This window comes from Chlorocebus sabaeus, chromosome 20 (assembly GCF_047675955.1).
Source record: "Chlorocebus sabaeus isolate Y175 chromosome 20, mChlSab1.0.hap1, whole genome shotgun sequence".
NCBI lineage: Eukaryota > Metazoa > Chordata > Mammalia > Primates > Cercopithecidae > Chlorocebus > Chlorocebus sabaeus.
Genome location: NC_132923.1, coordinates 123,417,381 through 123,432,936, shown reverse-complemented (window position 1 = coordinate 123,432,936; position 15,556 = coordinate 123,417,381). Strand labels below are relative to the sequence as shown.

General features: G+C 41.7%; 1 protein-coding gene across 7 annotated transcripts in view; it reads left to right on the top strand.

Annotated features, from left to right (window-relative positions):
• The window catches only part of PRDM2 (PR/SET domain 2), a 129,371-nt gene that overhangs the window by 52,400 nt on the left and 61,415 nt on the right, over nucleotides 1-15,556 (top strand). For 6 of the 7 annotated variants that reach the window (XM_073007827.1, XM_007980475.3, XM_073007824.1 and 3 more), the window contains one exon: nucleotides 242-368. The exons of the other annotated variant lie outside the window; for it this stretch is intronic. In XM_073007827.1, coding sequence (XP_072863928.1) covers nucleotides 242-368 — 127 coding nt within the window. The remainder of the gene's footprint in view (nucleotides 1-241; nucleotides 369-15,556) is intronic. 7 annotated transcript variants of the gene reach the window in all.

Genomic DNA, 15,556 nt, shown 5'->3' with positions numbered 1-15,556 from the left:
ACCTGGCGTTCCGCGCCCCTCGCCCCGCGCCGCGGGTGCGGTCCTCCCTCCAGCAGAGGGTTCCGGGCGCCGGCGCGGCCCGCAGGGGGCCGGGAGCCCTTCCTGCCGGCCGGGTGCGCGCGACGCCGCCGACAGCTGTTTGCCATCGGCGCCGCTCCCGCCCGCGTCCCGGTGCGCGCCCCGCCCCCGCCAACAACCGCCGCTCTGATTGGCCCGGCGCTTGTCTCTTCTCTCCCCGCAGCCAATCGCGCCGGGCGAGGAGCTCCTGGTCTGGTACAATGGGGAAGACAACCCTGAGATAGCAGCTGCGATTGAGGAAGAGCGAGCCAGCGCCCGGAGCAAGCGGAGCTCCCCCAAGAGCCGGAAAGGTAGGAGCCCCCGGCCCGCCCGCCCGCCCGGTCCCGGCGCCACGCCCGTCTGGGACGCCGCCCTGCCGCCCCCGCCGCTGCTGGCCCGACCGCGAGGCGGGTCGCGGGCTCGGGCGGCGGCGCCCGCGGCGTCTCGGTGACCTTTTCCGGACTCGGCCGGGCCCCGGCCCCGCTCCCGCCCCGCGGTCCCGCTCAGGCCCTGCGATCGCCGCCCTCCCGCCCTGCCGGCCGGCCCCGCTGCTGAATCACGGCCGCCGCGCGCTCTGGCTGTTTCCTAACTTGTGACTTAGCTCCTGGGCGGCGGAAAGTGCGCGGACGCTGCTCCGGGGCCGGACATTCTCCCGCTGGCACCCCGAGCCGCGCTCCGCAGTTGCGCTCACGGCGGGCGCTCGAGTCCTCTCGCGGCTGGCGTGACAGCCCCGGCTCCGCAGACTCGGGCCCGCCGCGCAGGACGCGGGCCGCGTCGGCGGCGGAGTCGGGGTGGGGGAGTGGGGGAGGCAGAGACAGAGAGAGACAGAGATAGGAGGCGGCGGGGAGGGCAGGGAGACAGCGGGCGCGGTGGGCTTCCGAAAGGATGCCCAGGGGGTAGTGGAAGTTAGAGAGCGTGTGGTTTTGTCGTTTTGACTCAATTCTCATAGTTTTACGACTTCTGATGATTTCGAACAAAAGGTAAAAGTGTAGTCACACTTAAAAAGGAAGGGGATAGTTTCTGGGTAGGAAAATAGTTTGGTTGGCTGTATCATATTTCCAGCTGGCATACTGACACGTTGGAATTTTTTTTTTAATGAAGAATTTTAATGTGAATTCAGGAATCGTTCATAGATTCCCAGTTTGAAAATATGCCAAAGCACAGTATGATAGTTTCTTATTGATACAAATACAGATTTGTGGGTTTTTTTTTTTTTTTTGCTCGCCTGAGGTGTTAAGTAGATTTTTTTAGTCATCTGAACGAACGAGTCTATTCTTTACCCAGAACATTGCAAAGCGAGTTGTGGAAGTCATACTGTAAATAAAATCATGTCGTAAACTCGATTTAGGAAAATGTTAAAATCGACTTTAAGGAATGTAGGCAAGAAGTCTGTTCTGATTTTTCAAGTATGTATTCTTTATGTATCACCACAAAATGGAAATACAATTAATTTCCCCGTGAGACAGTTAGTAGGCCTTTTACTGAATATGCATTGTCTATTTATTGAATGTGATTTAGTCACTGCTTTAGAGCGTTCAATGCTTTTGATCCTGAATCAGATGATCAGTCTAGAAAATTCCCAGGTTTTTTTTTTTTGTTTGTTTTTTTTTTTTTAAACTTTTAACTGAGTTCTGGGATTTTGTTAATATTGGGCTTAGTGCTTAATTGTTTGCAGTGAAAACTTTTTATGTAATTCAACTTGTTCCTTTATTTAGTATTCCTTTTGTTTACAACTAATGTTACCAGCCTTCCAGGTAAGTTGTTATTTGTAGGGGGCTGGAGATGGGGAGGACAGGACTCCCTTTACTGTGCCACTAATCATAACTAACTCCTATACTTAAATAGATTTGTAGTTTAATAGCAACCTTACTTTAACGCTTTTCTCTGTTTGGCATACTTTGGTGTGCATGATTAGAACATATGTCATTACTCTTGCTTTTTTGTTTATCTGTTTATTTGTCTCTTAGTCGGATTTGGGGAAAATCTTGAACATATACTTTCTGTTTTATTAGTGATATATGAACTTAATATCTGCATTTTTATACCTGTGTAGATTGTTGGTGTTTCGTATTGACTTAAATAGTTCATATTTATTATTATCCTATTATTTTGTACTACTATGGACAGCCTATAACTCAGAATCCTAGGTTTTAATTAATTAAAAGACTTATGCTTTTGCAAAGGTCTCTCTTGGAACTTACAGTCTGTGTTTAACAGCTTGCTGGTAAAGAGATCTGTTTGCTCTCTAAGACTTAAGCTTTGGACAGTTTAAATAATGAGTCAAACCTTTTTTACTTTTAAATTAAATACTCAGTTAAAACCAATTTATAGCTTTCAAAGACCTGAAATGGAGTCTTTTTTTTTTTTTTTTAAAGTATTAACTCAGTTCTATTTAGGTCTTATGTGTGACCTCAAACATTTAAGTAGTATCTTTTCAGGCAGTGATGTCAGAGAGCGAATCAACATAAATGTCATTCAGAGGCAATGTTAACTTAGTATTGTTGAAAGCCGCATGTTGAATACATAGAGTCGACAGGTAGATTGACAGTGGGCTTGACTTCATTTTCATTATGAGACAGAGAGAAAAACAAAGGGCTGAATTCTTCATAGTTCTGGACTTCAGCTCCTTTGCATGACAGCTGCTGTACTTACAGCTGTGCATTGCATGTGGTGCCTTTCAGAATTCATCACATCGCTGGTGGATCATAAGGCGTGTTTGGGCAGAGCAAAGCCCTGGTTTCTTTACATACAAAGTAGTGGCCTCTCCTCTCTCCCCTCCTCACGTCTCCTTTCTCCTCCCCTCCCCTCCCCTCCCCATATTCATTCATTCATCTAATGTTTATTGAGCCCCTGCTGTGTATTAGGCTCCCTGCTGGGTTGTAGCACACAGTGATGAGCGAAAAAGCAGTGGTAACTCTTCTTATGGTGCCTGTAGTCTAGTGGGGAAGACAAACATTAAATCAGTAAATAGCTGATCAGCGCCTAGATGGTTGGCATGTAGTAGGCCCTCAATAAATATTAATTGATTGACAAGGACTCACACAAATGTTTTAGAAAGGAAAAGAATGCAGTGCGGTGAGAACACAGTTCATATTGGCTCTGACCGTGGAGCATGCAATTTTACCATAGGCCAAAGATGGATATACATCAGGCATTTTAAACTGGAGTTTAATTTGGATTCCCAGTTTTGTAATTGAGCGTCTTCACTTTTTACACATCTGAGCAGCCTCTATGCAATGAAAAATAAGTTCCTTAGATGGACTAGATTAAGCTTTCAGGTAGAGAGCAAGGAGGGTTTTTAGTGTCCGGTGTTTCAGGCTGTTTTAATGTGAATCACAGAAAAATTACAATTATAAAATAGCATTGAAACAGCCAAATTCAGAAGTATTTCTCATCTTCTTGATCTCTGTCCCCTGTTTGTTTTGGTGACAAATGAGAAATTGAATTTGCTTGTTAGCAGTAAGCAATGACTGTTGGCAAATGCTCTTCCAGAGTGTAGATTATAATAGCAGTGTTTGCTCTGTCAGTTACCTAAGAGCCTTACCTGAAGTTCTTTTACCTGGAGAAACAACAGTGGCTTTCTACAAATGGGCTTAGTGGAAGGAATGAAAAAGACGGGATGCCTGGGCATTTACCAGGTGTGCGACTTTGGACAACTCATGTCACCTTTCTGAGATGAAGTTTGTTTCCCTAGCCTGAAAAAGGAATATCATCATATCGATGATGCTTGTGCCACCTAACCTCACAAAGTTGTCAAGAGCAAGTGAGAATTTAATAGAAACATGCTCTGTGAAGCTGTGGGCTCTTGGGGAACTCTAAGTACCAACTCTCACAGCATGGCTGGCGTTTACTTCGCTGCTACTTGTGGAGGAACGACTGAGTTGGTGACTCATTTAATCAATGGGGATTTATGGAGCACCTGTGTAAGCTCAAAATAAGCACTGGGTCTCTTCTTTCCCTCTTCCTTCCTACGTCACAGCCCTATTCTGTGCTGATTCACTCTTGTTTTAGGCCTAGGTTCTAACCTATTGACCTCGCTGTTCACAGCAGGTTGAGAGAGAGGAGTTTATATTTATAGCAGCAAGAAGTTTTATACCTGAAAGCTGGACAGAGAAGAAGACAGAAGGTTTATAACAAAACCAGTAACGAATTACAAAGAACAAGTTCCTTAAGGTCAGTTAGTAGGTTCAGATAGTCCTTCCTAAAAACCGTAAGTAGTGCCTGAGAATATCAACTAGTTTATAAGTATTTATCTCAGCGACGTTTAGTCACCACAGAACAGTTACTATAATCAGCTTAGCAAAGTAATATTTTATCTCCACGATCAGAATTTAAATTAAAAATCTTGGTACTGTGAAGAACACTCAAGTTTTTTGAAATTGTATATATTTGAAATTCTTCTGTAAAGGTGCTAAATAACAAGTGTTTAGAAACTTAAAATATAGGGAGGTAAGAGAGCCACATGCAAAGATAACTCAGTCTAAGGTAGTCTTAAAAAAAGTGCAACACGGATTGTATAGGCAGTAAGGGCTATTGGCCCTCCCTAAGAGAAGGAAAAAGGGATGCTGAGCTGGGCTGGCCAGGGAGCCTTTATGTAGAAAGGGTGGCAGGATGGGGACATTTCAGAACAGAGAGAGGAAGGAGAAGGACGTCAGGAGGAACCTTGGGGCCTGAGAAGTTGTAACTGTCTGGATGGTCTTCCTCTCTGTTATTTAACAAGTATTCCTTGTGTCTGTGTCAGGCACTATTCTGGGTGCTGGAGTTTCAGCAAAGAACTAAAATGGCAAGGTTCCCGGTTCACATGGAATCACATTCTGGAGAGTAGGGAGTACAGGCCAACAGATGAAGTAGGTAAACCTTGTCAATAGTGTTTTGTAGGGTGGGTGGGGGAGGTATGGCCTGACTGTAGGTGGGAGGTCAGGGGTGACCATTCTGAGGTTGTGACATAAATGACAAAGAAGTTCTAGAGGCTGAGGGCTCCGGGAAGAGGGACCCAGTTCTTTTAGCAGTTCTACTCACGTAGAAGCCTACATGAGTATTTTTGGATTATGAAACTCAGTTCTGCAAATGGACATATATTGGCCCTTTTTCTGCCAGGCGCTGCACCAAGTGGCTGGGTTGGTTGTTGAGGGAGATGAGAGAGATGACTACAGCAGGCACCATCCTCCTCCAGTGCGTAGTCTCCAGTCTGTTTCATGACAGCCATGTGCAGGTCAGACTTTAGTGGGTGTTCTGGTTGTTGTGGGAGAGAAGGAAATGGACACTTTGCAAAATTGGATAACTTGTCCAAGATTGCCCTACCAATGAGTGTCACAGTCAGAATTTTAACCAGGTTTCCCATGCCTTTTCTTCTATATGATATGGAGCTTTTTGTCCACTTGTACATGCGGTTGACAACTACAGAGTGACAACATTGGTTCCATTTAAAGTTGAAATTAGGGAATACATTTAATAAATGCAGAGAGTGGACGGGCTTCCGTGGAGTTTGATCTCCTAACCTTTCGTAGCAGCCAGCAGCTGTGTTTCAGGCTCCAAGCTGAATGACAGAGGCCTGACTCTGGTGTCTGAGGATGATGATAGATGGGCCCTATGCCTACTGGGTGCCTGGTGGGCAGGTCCTGTGCCTGCTGACTTACAGGGCACTGGCCTGTAGTTCCTGTTTGCAGGTGCTGGAGCAGGATGTGGAGTGCTTGGACATGGCAGTGTGTTCCTGTGTCCGGCTTTATGCTGGCAAGCTTGTGGCATTAGACACAAATGAGCTGTTTCCGGGTTGGTCAGTCTTAGAGGGGCCTGTGTCTGCTGTAGCTTTCTGGCTGCCTCCTAGCTGAGGGTGCCTTTTGCTGAGCATTGAATGTTCCATCTCTAGTGGTTGTCTGCCAGGATGAACTCTCTGCTGCTGTGTGGTGGTCTGTTTTTAAGAGCTCAGTATGGTTTTAATTAGTACTTTTTCAACAGTAGGAGTTAGGGAATTGTAAAAAATACGCAGTTCTGCTGCTGCTACTAAATTGCTCCAAATTTAGATGAAAATGTTGGTCAGTATTTTCGTTTTGTGCCGTTGATTCTTAGTCTGTCCTTGTTTACAGGGAAATTATGTGGATTAACTTAAATTTTTCAAAACATTTTGCAAATTTTTCAACTGTGTTTTAGTGGGTGAATTTGCAAAAATCCTAACATCCATGATTTAAAAGTTTTAAATATCATAATTGAGTGTATTGGGAACCATGCTGTGCCCTATTTTTAGATTGTTATTTTGGTTCTCTTGTCCATATGTAAATTGGAAGGTAAGACTTGCCTTATACAGAAAAAAGGTTTGATTATGATTAAATTTTCTAAACAATATAAAAGAGGTAACAAGACCCTTATAGTTGGTTCAAAATACTTTAGTTGATTTTAATAAATCCACTTATAATTTGAAAGTAAAAAACTCAGTTTCCTGTGTTTTCCTTAAATATGAACACTAGGTTATTTTTCTAAATGATGAATTTTTATTTTTTTTTAAACTCTTGCAGTGTTTTTTTTTTTTTCCCTAGGCAATTTCATGTTCCAGTTTACAGATAGCTGTTACGATATTCAAACTTAATGTTCGTGGGAGCATTATAGAGAGGAGGGTGTAGTTACTTTATTTTATTTTTAAATAAAATAACTTTTAAAGTTTATTTATTTATTTTGTAGAGACAGTCTTTCTGTGTTGCTCAGGTTGGACTCGAACCCCTGAGCTCAAGCTGTCTTCCTACCTTAGCCTCCCTAATAGTTGGTATTACAGGCATGCACACGGTGTAGCTTTGTATTTAAAGTTGCCTCTAAAGAATTGAGGAATTGGAGGCCGGGCGCGGTGGCTCATGCCTGTTATCCCAGCACTTTGGGGGGCCGAGGCAGGTGGATCACAAGGTCAGGAGATCAAGACCATCCTGGCTAACATGGTGAAACCCCATCTCTACTTAAAAAAAAAAAAAATACAAAAAAATGAGCCAAGCATGGTGGCGGGCCCCTGTAGTCCCAGCTACTTGGGAGGCTGAGGCAGGAGAATGGCATGAACCCGGGAGGCGGAGCTTGCCGTGAGCTGAGATCCGGCCACTGCACTCCAGCCTGGGCGACAGAGAGAGACTCCTTCTCAAAAAAGAATTGGGAAATTGGATAAATATCCCAAGAACACCATTGTCGAGGTTAAAAATAGACATTTCTTTTAGTTAAAGGTTGTATGGAGAACTGAAGTAGAAGTTTCAGGTAGACTGGCATGGTACTTGGTTGGCATTCAAATGGCTTGTTTATATTTCACATGCTGCCAAGTACAGGCCTAAAGTTTTATTTTGGCCATCCATCTGGCTCAGAGTGTCTTCTTAGTGTTCATAATTTGGTTGAAATAGTTTAGAGGAGCTGAATGACCTGGAGAAGCAAAAGTTACTTGAAAATGCTAATGTTTCTCTAAGTGAAAAAGAGAAATACTGAAAGTAGCTGTTTTTCTTTTTGCCACCAGTTTTCATACAAGAGTTCTTGGCTGAATTCATTTATTACAATGTATTTTGATATGGACATATGTCATGACTTGACACTTATTTGCACATCATGTCATTATGCTGTGAATCACTCATTTCTATTGATGGTGACAATGACAGCAATTACACTTGTTTCTAGCATTGTGCTGGTTGCCCTGTGTATACCATAGCTAATCCTCCCAATAACCCTGCAAAGTTGAGATCCGTATCCTCATTTGTAGAAGAGGAAACCGATGCTCCATGGGGCTTACATGCTTCGGCCAAGTTCACACAAGGTCCTAAATAAAAGGCTCTGTCTAAATCCAGTTTTTATGCATAACGTTTCTAAGTAGGACAGTTATACTGTATAAGTTGCCATGTTTTATTTGCTTTACTAACTGGCCAAGGTGTATTTTCACTGCTCACTGTGAGAAGTGCCCACTTTAATCCTAAATACCAAGACTATGGTTAAGTGAAGTGTTTGGTGTAGGAAAGCCCAGTCATGGTGACACCTTCAGCTGTTTTTGCTTTGGAGATTTATGGATTGCATAGGTGTATTGTATTCTTTTGAGCACCCCAAATAAACAGCTTTTTAAAACACAGATTGCATTTTCACCCCTTTCCAGCTGTTGTCTATCAAGTATTTTTTAAATGACATATTTGTTGGTTTAAGTTTCTAATGAATATTTTCTTTCTCTTGGGTTTTACGTTATTTTGGCATTAGTTTTGAAACCAAAAGAGCACAGTGAGACATTGCTTTTGCCCAACTCCCTCTGCAGTGCAGAGTCTAGGATTCTAGAGCTCTTTCATTTTGTCTTATTGATGAGAAGTTTCAGCTTCCAGCTCTGCAGTACTGGCCTTGTGTTGAGACTGGCTTAACAGTCTGACTGTTCCACCAATAAAAATACACATTTTAAAGTTTTCTTAAGTTGAATGTTACAGATAATGAACACACTTTAATTAACGTGTACTCTAAAGATTAATTACAGAAACTGTAAGTGCAATTCTGATTTGTTTGTGGATATAATTGAGTTATATCCTGCTTGTTTTTCAGTTTTGGGTGGTGACATTTTGTTTATTTGTTTTGCCAAAATGTTTATTTGCAGAGGGGGTAGAATTTTTTTTTGTTTGTTTGTTTTTACTTTTTCATTTAAGAGAAATGCACATGAACTATTTGAAGCAGTACCTTCTTCAGAGGTTTTGTTTGCTGATAAAGCTTTCCTATTCTAGCTGCTTGACTCATTCCAGAGGAGAACCATTAAAGGAGACCAGAAGGTGAAAACAGTCACCCTAACCTATCCGTGTGTACTCTTGAATTTTCCTAAGAAGGGGCACGCATTGATTTCCTCATTGTCTTTATCACACAATAGATTCTTAGAATATGTGTGTCTATATAAAATTTTTAAAGCTGCTTGAGTTTGTAGCCAAACGTAATGTGGCTTTTTCTACTTGGAACTTTTACTGAGAGTACTTTATTCGATTGTTCCTTAAAGACTTCGTAAGTAGTGGCCAGGCGCGGTGGCTCACACCTGTAATCCCAGCACTTTGGGAGGCAGAGGTGGGTGGATCACCTGAGGTCAGGAGTATGAGAACATCCTGGACAACATGGTGAAACCGCGTCTCTACTAAAAATACAAAAATTACCTGGGCGTGGTGGTGGCTGGCACCTGTAATCCTAGCTACTCTGGAGGCTAAGGCACGAGAATCGCTTGAACTCAGGAGGCGGTGGTTGCCGTGAGCTGAGATTGCGCCACTGCACTCCAGCCACTGCACTCCAGCCTGGGCGGCAGAGGGAGACTTCGTCTCAAAAAAAAAGACATAGTAAGTAGTTAACACCTCCCCAACCCCCCAAACATACTGTAGGCAAGGCAGAACTGCAGTTTGTAATGTATACTTTCATTTTTCAAAGTTCTTTAGTATTTTTCTTTCTGTTCTAACCTGTTCTTTGAAAAATAGGAGAAGGTAACTTTGTTTAAAAGGTTAAAACTTGGTGCATGTATTAAAGTATTCTGAGGGATTCTGGGTAAGAGACTAGAAAATTCTCAGTGTTCTGGAGCATTTATTGTAGCTGCTTGCTATTTCCTGCTTCTGTGGCCATGATCCTGAAATTTAAAAATATTTTGATGAAAGTTTTAATAATCTAGTCAATGTGTAGTTATTTTAGATGCTTATATATTAAAAGTACATACCATTTTTATTTTTAATATGAGAATATTTGAATAGTTTCAGAGGCAAGAGATTTATTCTAATGAATAAGATAATTGTGTGTGTGGTATAAAAATTACAGTTTATAAGATAAGAATATAACATCTAAAATACTGCTAGTTTGATACTTAGATAACTTTCAGTTTTATATGTTCTTATTAGTTTAATCAGTGTCTGAATGATGAAAAACTAATTGCACTCTCAATGAATTAGCTGTCTGTTACCAGTTATGGACAGTAGCAAAGGATTGACCAGTTAAAAAGAAAACTAATACAGCATTGCTTAGGCTAAAATTTGCCTGCACTCTTTTTTTTTAAAATTACAACTACAGCGATAAACAATCTTTTTTCTTGTATTTATAATCCTACCTCTTGGGGCAGTCTTTTGTAGATTTCCTGAGACACCACATGCCACAAAAATGAAGGCAAACTGGTTTGTTCACCCATGTTTAGAACCCCAAAACGGAATTATGTGCAATGTTTGAAGTTGCACTGCCATTCAGAATGGGCACCAATGCAATTTCTGAGCCTTTTGTTATTCTTTTTACCATTTGGCCTCTTAGGTTCAGTTCTCATTCTCTTGCCAGTTTGAGGTGTAGGATATGCCTTTCTGGTTCTGTTGACTACATGTTCGTCTTTCATGTATGGGATTATCAGAGCCTGCTTCTCTGGAATAAAGAGATTACTGGCCATAAGCAGAATGTCTAAGGGCCTGTGAGGAATGAGGGTTCCTGCTGTCCACCTCTTGCCTTGGTACTTTTGCCGTGAGGATGTTAATGTTGGTAATAGCTGGGTCCTAAGTCTTCTAACCTTCTATGGCAGGTTTATGCTGTGAGCAGCACCATGATGATAATAGTTGTAGTTTTGATCTTTTACACGTGGAACAATCTCCTAGACTATTTACACACGATGGACTGTATTTTTTGTAGGATTAGCACTAATGTTGAAATTACAATTTCCCTCTGATATCCAAGAAAATAAGTAAAAAGTATCAATAATAATAATAAATATCATATGTTGTCAGTAGTCTCAGTCTTGGACTTTTGGACCAGGGGTTGAAGATTCCAAATCTACTTGATTTTAGGAATTTTGTTAATTGCTGAAGGTGTGATCCACAGTGTCCTTCCCTTGTTAGATGGGTCATGGGCGTGTTTGATAACAAGATCAACTTTGAGTGATAAGCATAATATCTATTTTTAGTTACTATAAATCCAGGAATTCAGGATAGAAGAGAATGTAAATTACTGTCTGTATGCCAAGATAAAATTTGGGGTTGTAGTAGAGTGCAGAAAATACTAAATCAAGAAAAAGTGATACTTGAATTTCTGTCTGATCCTTTTAAGTTTTAAAGACAAGGTCTTATAAATCTCATGGGTGATTGTCAAAAAGACATGGAATTGGTGACCTTTGTTTTCATAGCGAATGATTCTTGTGCTTCCCCCTACTCTTCAGTTTCTATGTTAAGCACATTAAAGAAAAAAAAAACCTACCTAAAATTTTTTTTTAGTGGGTGGGAATATACTGCTTGGCCTTCACTGTTGCTTTTGCATTAGATGCAGATTGATCAATACTTTGAAAATGGATAGCTTGTTTAAAATGAGCCAGAAGTGTGTGTGTATGTTGGGTGGAGGGAAAAGGGGAAAAATTGCTGACCCAGGTATACCTTGAGTGTTAGGAGATGTGCAGTATGCAGAATTTATTGTGATACACCAGAACATAGCCTTGGAATTGAGACCAGATTCAAGTACCAGCTCCACCAGTTAATAGCATTGTGACTTCAGGTGGGTTACTCCCCATGTTTGGGTCTTTAATTTGCCTGTCTATAAAACGGGAATACGAGCTACCTACCCTACAGGGTTGCCGTGAGCATTAAGCAAGAACGTTACAGGAATATTCCTGGCACACTGACCTTTGGTTCGTCCCATTGTAATGGTGGGCACCAGCAAAATTCATTCCGTGGTAACTGCCGTTCTCTGGCCGGTTGGCACACTTCTAAAACAAAAAAATGAACAGTTTTGCCATCTTGTGTAACATGTTCTCTTAAAATCCATATTGTTTCCTTTCGGATCGTGGAGTGAATTCAGTTGATTTCAAATTAGATAAGAGTAAAGGGCCTCTTTGGATCCGCAACTAAATAGATCCATCGTGGCATTAAGGAGTTCTTTATGTGCAAGAAACCTGCTTCTCTCTTAAAAGCTGTCTTGTTTCACTGTTACCCAAACCAGGACACCTGTGGTGACATAGGTTGGTGCATTAGGTAACTCTTGGAATTTATTTTGTTCCATTTGCCTGGGCAGAAGCAAACACATCTCACTGTTTGCTTGTCTCACCTTTCTGTGGTCCAAAGCACTCATGACAGTTATAAGAGGATTTTATGTGAATGAATTTTTCTTAACATTTTCTTAGGTATTAAATTATCAGACAGCCCTGAAAGTAATTGTGTGGGAGCAGTTTCAGGACTGTATATGCCAGATTTTTTAAATAATCTTTCTGGGGGTGAAATCAGGAAAAAACCAAATGGGTGAAATAACCATTTTCTTAGAAGGTGCTAATTAATTTGATGATAATCAGTTTTCTGGCAAGAAATGCCCTGATGATCTTGAGCAGCATCTTGACTGGGTATTCTGAAGAGTTGGAGTTCTTTTTCAGGGATCACACAGGTACATTCCTTCTATTAATACACAATGCTTGTACAAACTCACAGCTTAACTTTGTAATAACACAGGAGTCCCTGACCCCCGATGTTGTCTACCAAATGTTGTGTTTACGTCCATTTGTGAATGTCTGGGGAGAAGGGCCTTAGGTGTCACTTGATACTCAGAGGGGTCTGAAGTCTCCTTTCCGAAAGATTAAGAACCACCACAGTGAACCTGTATGTTCACTTTTCAGACTCAAGCAGAGACAGTTAGAAGCAATACAATCAGTAGGTTACAGACTTTAAAAACGAAATACACACAGCTTACACTGTTAGAGCATTAATATATACTGATGTGGACATGAGTGAGTGAGTGAGTGACAGAATTCTCTCAAACTTCTGTCCTCATTGGACTTGTACATTTTTATAATAATACCTGGGTGGGATCATGTGAATCAGTGGAGAACAAATGAACAAAACAAATGGATGAATTAGGATTTGTTACTGAAAGCAGAATGCCATTGTCTTCTTATGAAGGAACATATGCCGACAATTTAGATTTGTAGGCGTGCACTTTCTGTGATTTGTTTAGTAGAATCTGTGGATACTCCTTACAATCGATTCCATTTATTGAGTCTGTGCCAGGCACTATGTGGCATTCGTTTTGTGCATTACCTCATTTACTTCTCTTTGACAACAGTATCAGATCGGTATTACCAGTATATATTAGAGCTGGTTCCCATTTGCTTCGAATGGGATTATTTCTCGTTAAGCAAGTCATGGTCCAAGGGCTGCGGAGCAGCATTTCATGCTGTTTCACTTTTATGGGTTTCTGTTTTTGAAGACCAAACTTATCTTGAGGACCTGCTTTATTCTGAGTGCCACCACCACACTGGGGAAGGGGACAAGAGCCTAGCCACTGTCTCACCTCAGTTAGGGTCAGCTATTTGCAGGGAGCACGGGTAACCTTGGAGACACAGGAACCTGCTGGGAGCAGGTGAAATGAGTGTATAGGTTGAGAGACTCTTTCCACCAGCCATGGATACTGGTCTAGGAAGGACTCAAGTCTGATTCAGGCCGTGGTCCTCTGTGAGCCTTCCTCCCAGGCTCAATTTGTTCCCTGTGGGCATTATTTTACGCCTATATTGGCAAAAAATAGAAAAGCATCAGCTCGGGGACAATGTGGGATAATCCTTGGAGACCAGCACCAGGGAAGATTGTGTGCTTCTGAAAGGCTCCATTCTCAGTGCCAGAGCCTGTTAGCAAGGCCAGGTCCACAGCATGCGCTCCTCAGGCTTCCCGGCTTTACCTGGCTCCGTTGGTGGATAGTACTTTTCATCCTCCCCTCCTCCCTCTCTTCTCCTTCTCTTTCTCTGCTGACTCCTTGCTGCTTTCACTGTCCCTCCCTTCTTTTTTCTCTATTTTTAATGAAATACAGATTCTCTGGAAGATCTTTTCCACTCAAAACTTGCTTCTTGTTAACATTAGCAGGGCGTTTCTGCAGAGGGGCTTGTTTTTTGCAAAGTTAAACAGGTACGTAACACCGATTTTAAATTCTTCCATTGTAGACATCTTTGTAGTAATACATGTTTGTATTCCCTTTAGCTTGTAAGTGTTGTATAGCTAATAAGCAGCCAAAGAACATTATCAGAATACTTCTTTACCATAATTCCAGAAACTTTACAAAGTACTCAAGAAATTTTTTAAAAATCTATCAAGAATAATAAGTTTGGGCTAAATTTGAATAGTAGTCTGATATAGCCTGACTAGCTAGCACATCTGAGAATGAGATACACGTTGCTGAATAGGCTAGTAGAATTTTGTATTTAGGTGGAGATGTATTTTAAAAATCTGGATTTAAGCTGGGTGTGGTGGCTCACGTCTATAATCCCAGCACTTTGGGAGGTCCAGGTGGGCAGATCACCTGGGGTCAGCAAACTCCTGACCAACATGGTGAAACCCGCTCTATTAAAAATACAAAATTAGCCGGGCCATGGTGGCTCATGCCTGTAATCCCAGCATCTTGGGAGGCTGAGGCAGGAGAATCGCCTGAGCCCGGGAGGCAGAGGTTGCAGTGAGCTGAGATTGCACCGTTGCACCCCAGCCTGAGTGACAGAGCAAGACTCTGTCTCCAAAAAAAAAAAAAAAAATCTAGATTTAAATTTAAATGTAACTTGTGATTTAAAAGAGTTTATGAGGAGAGTATGTTTTAGTTTCATCCTGCTCTTCAATCTGAAGGACAGCCTTGGCAGCTCTGAGTTTACCAGAGGGGAACAGTTTGTGCCAGCCAGTGTGCATGCAGAAGCCTGAAGAGGTCCCAGGTCTTTTTCCTTGGAGCGATTATGTGGATGGTGTGTCGGTCCGTAAGTGCTGATAGAGGCTCAGCTGCCGGCGGGAGGTGGCTGGGCGCAGTTGAGATCTTCCACAGCGGTGGGATCTGGTTGATCAGCTACAGTGGGGCTGAGTCTGAAAACCTGTGCTGGAATAAAAGTGCCTCATTTCACGGTAGGCCGAGTGATTAGGTAGCTTAATACCTCTGTAAATGCTCTTGTTTTTATAAACCTCTGCTAAAATGTGGCATATTCAAATGCCGTTGCTTAGTCTTTGCATTTTTAAGAGAAGTAAAATATAAAGCGGAAATAAAGAATGATTATCCCAGCCAACTGCCAAGACATCCACCCTTAGGTTAATACCGGCAGGCACTCAACATGATTGTTTAAATTAGATATTTGATTTAAATAATGATGGGTATAATAACCAAGTGCAGTGAACAGGAAAAAAAGAATATGGGGTATGTGACTGTTTGGAAAGAGGAAACATTAATTTTTTTGTTTGAAGTGATGTGTTGCATACAGTTGAAAGATGTCTACCAAAAGGTTAACAGGGGTAATTTGAATGCTGAGCATTTATGGCTATTTAATAGTGTCTGTTGTATTTTTAATCCCTTTAAAGTCTTTATAACTGTGTGTCCATTGTGGGTTTGACGTTACTGGAGATTGTGGTTTTTTCTTGAATGGTTTTCCTGAGTCGTATGGGTAGGCAGTAGACAACACTTGAGCAGTACTTTTTGCCATCCAGGCCAAGTAGAGGCTTTTTCCAAATAGCATTTGTAAAACTGCAAATTTTACAAAATTTTAAAATGTTGTATTTTATCTCAACCAATAAAAACATTTTCAGTTATCTCGTTA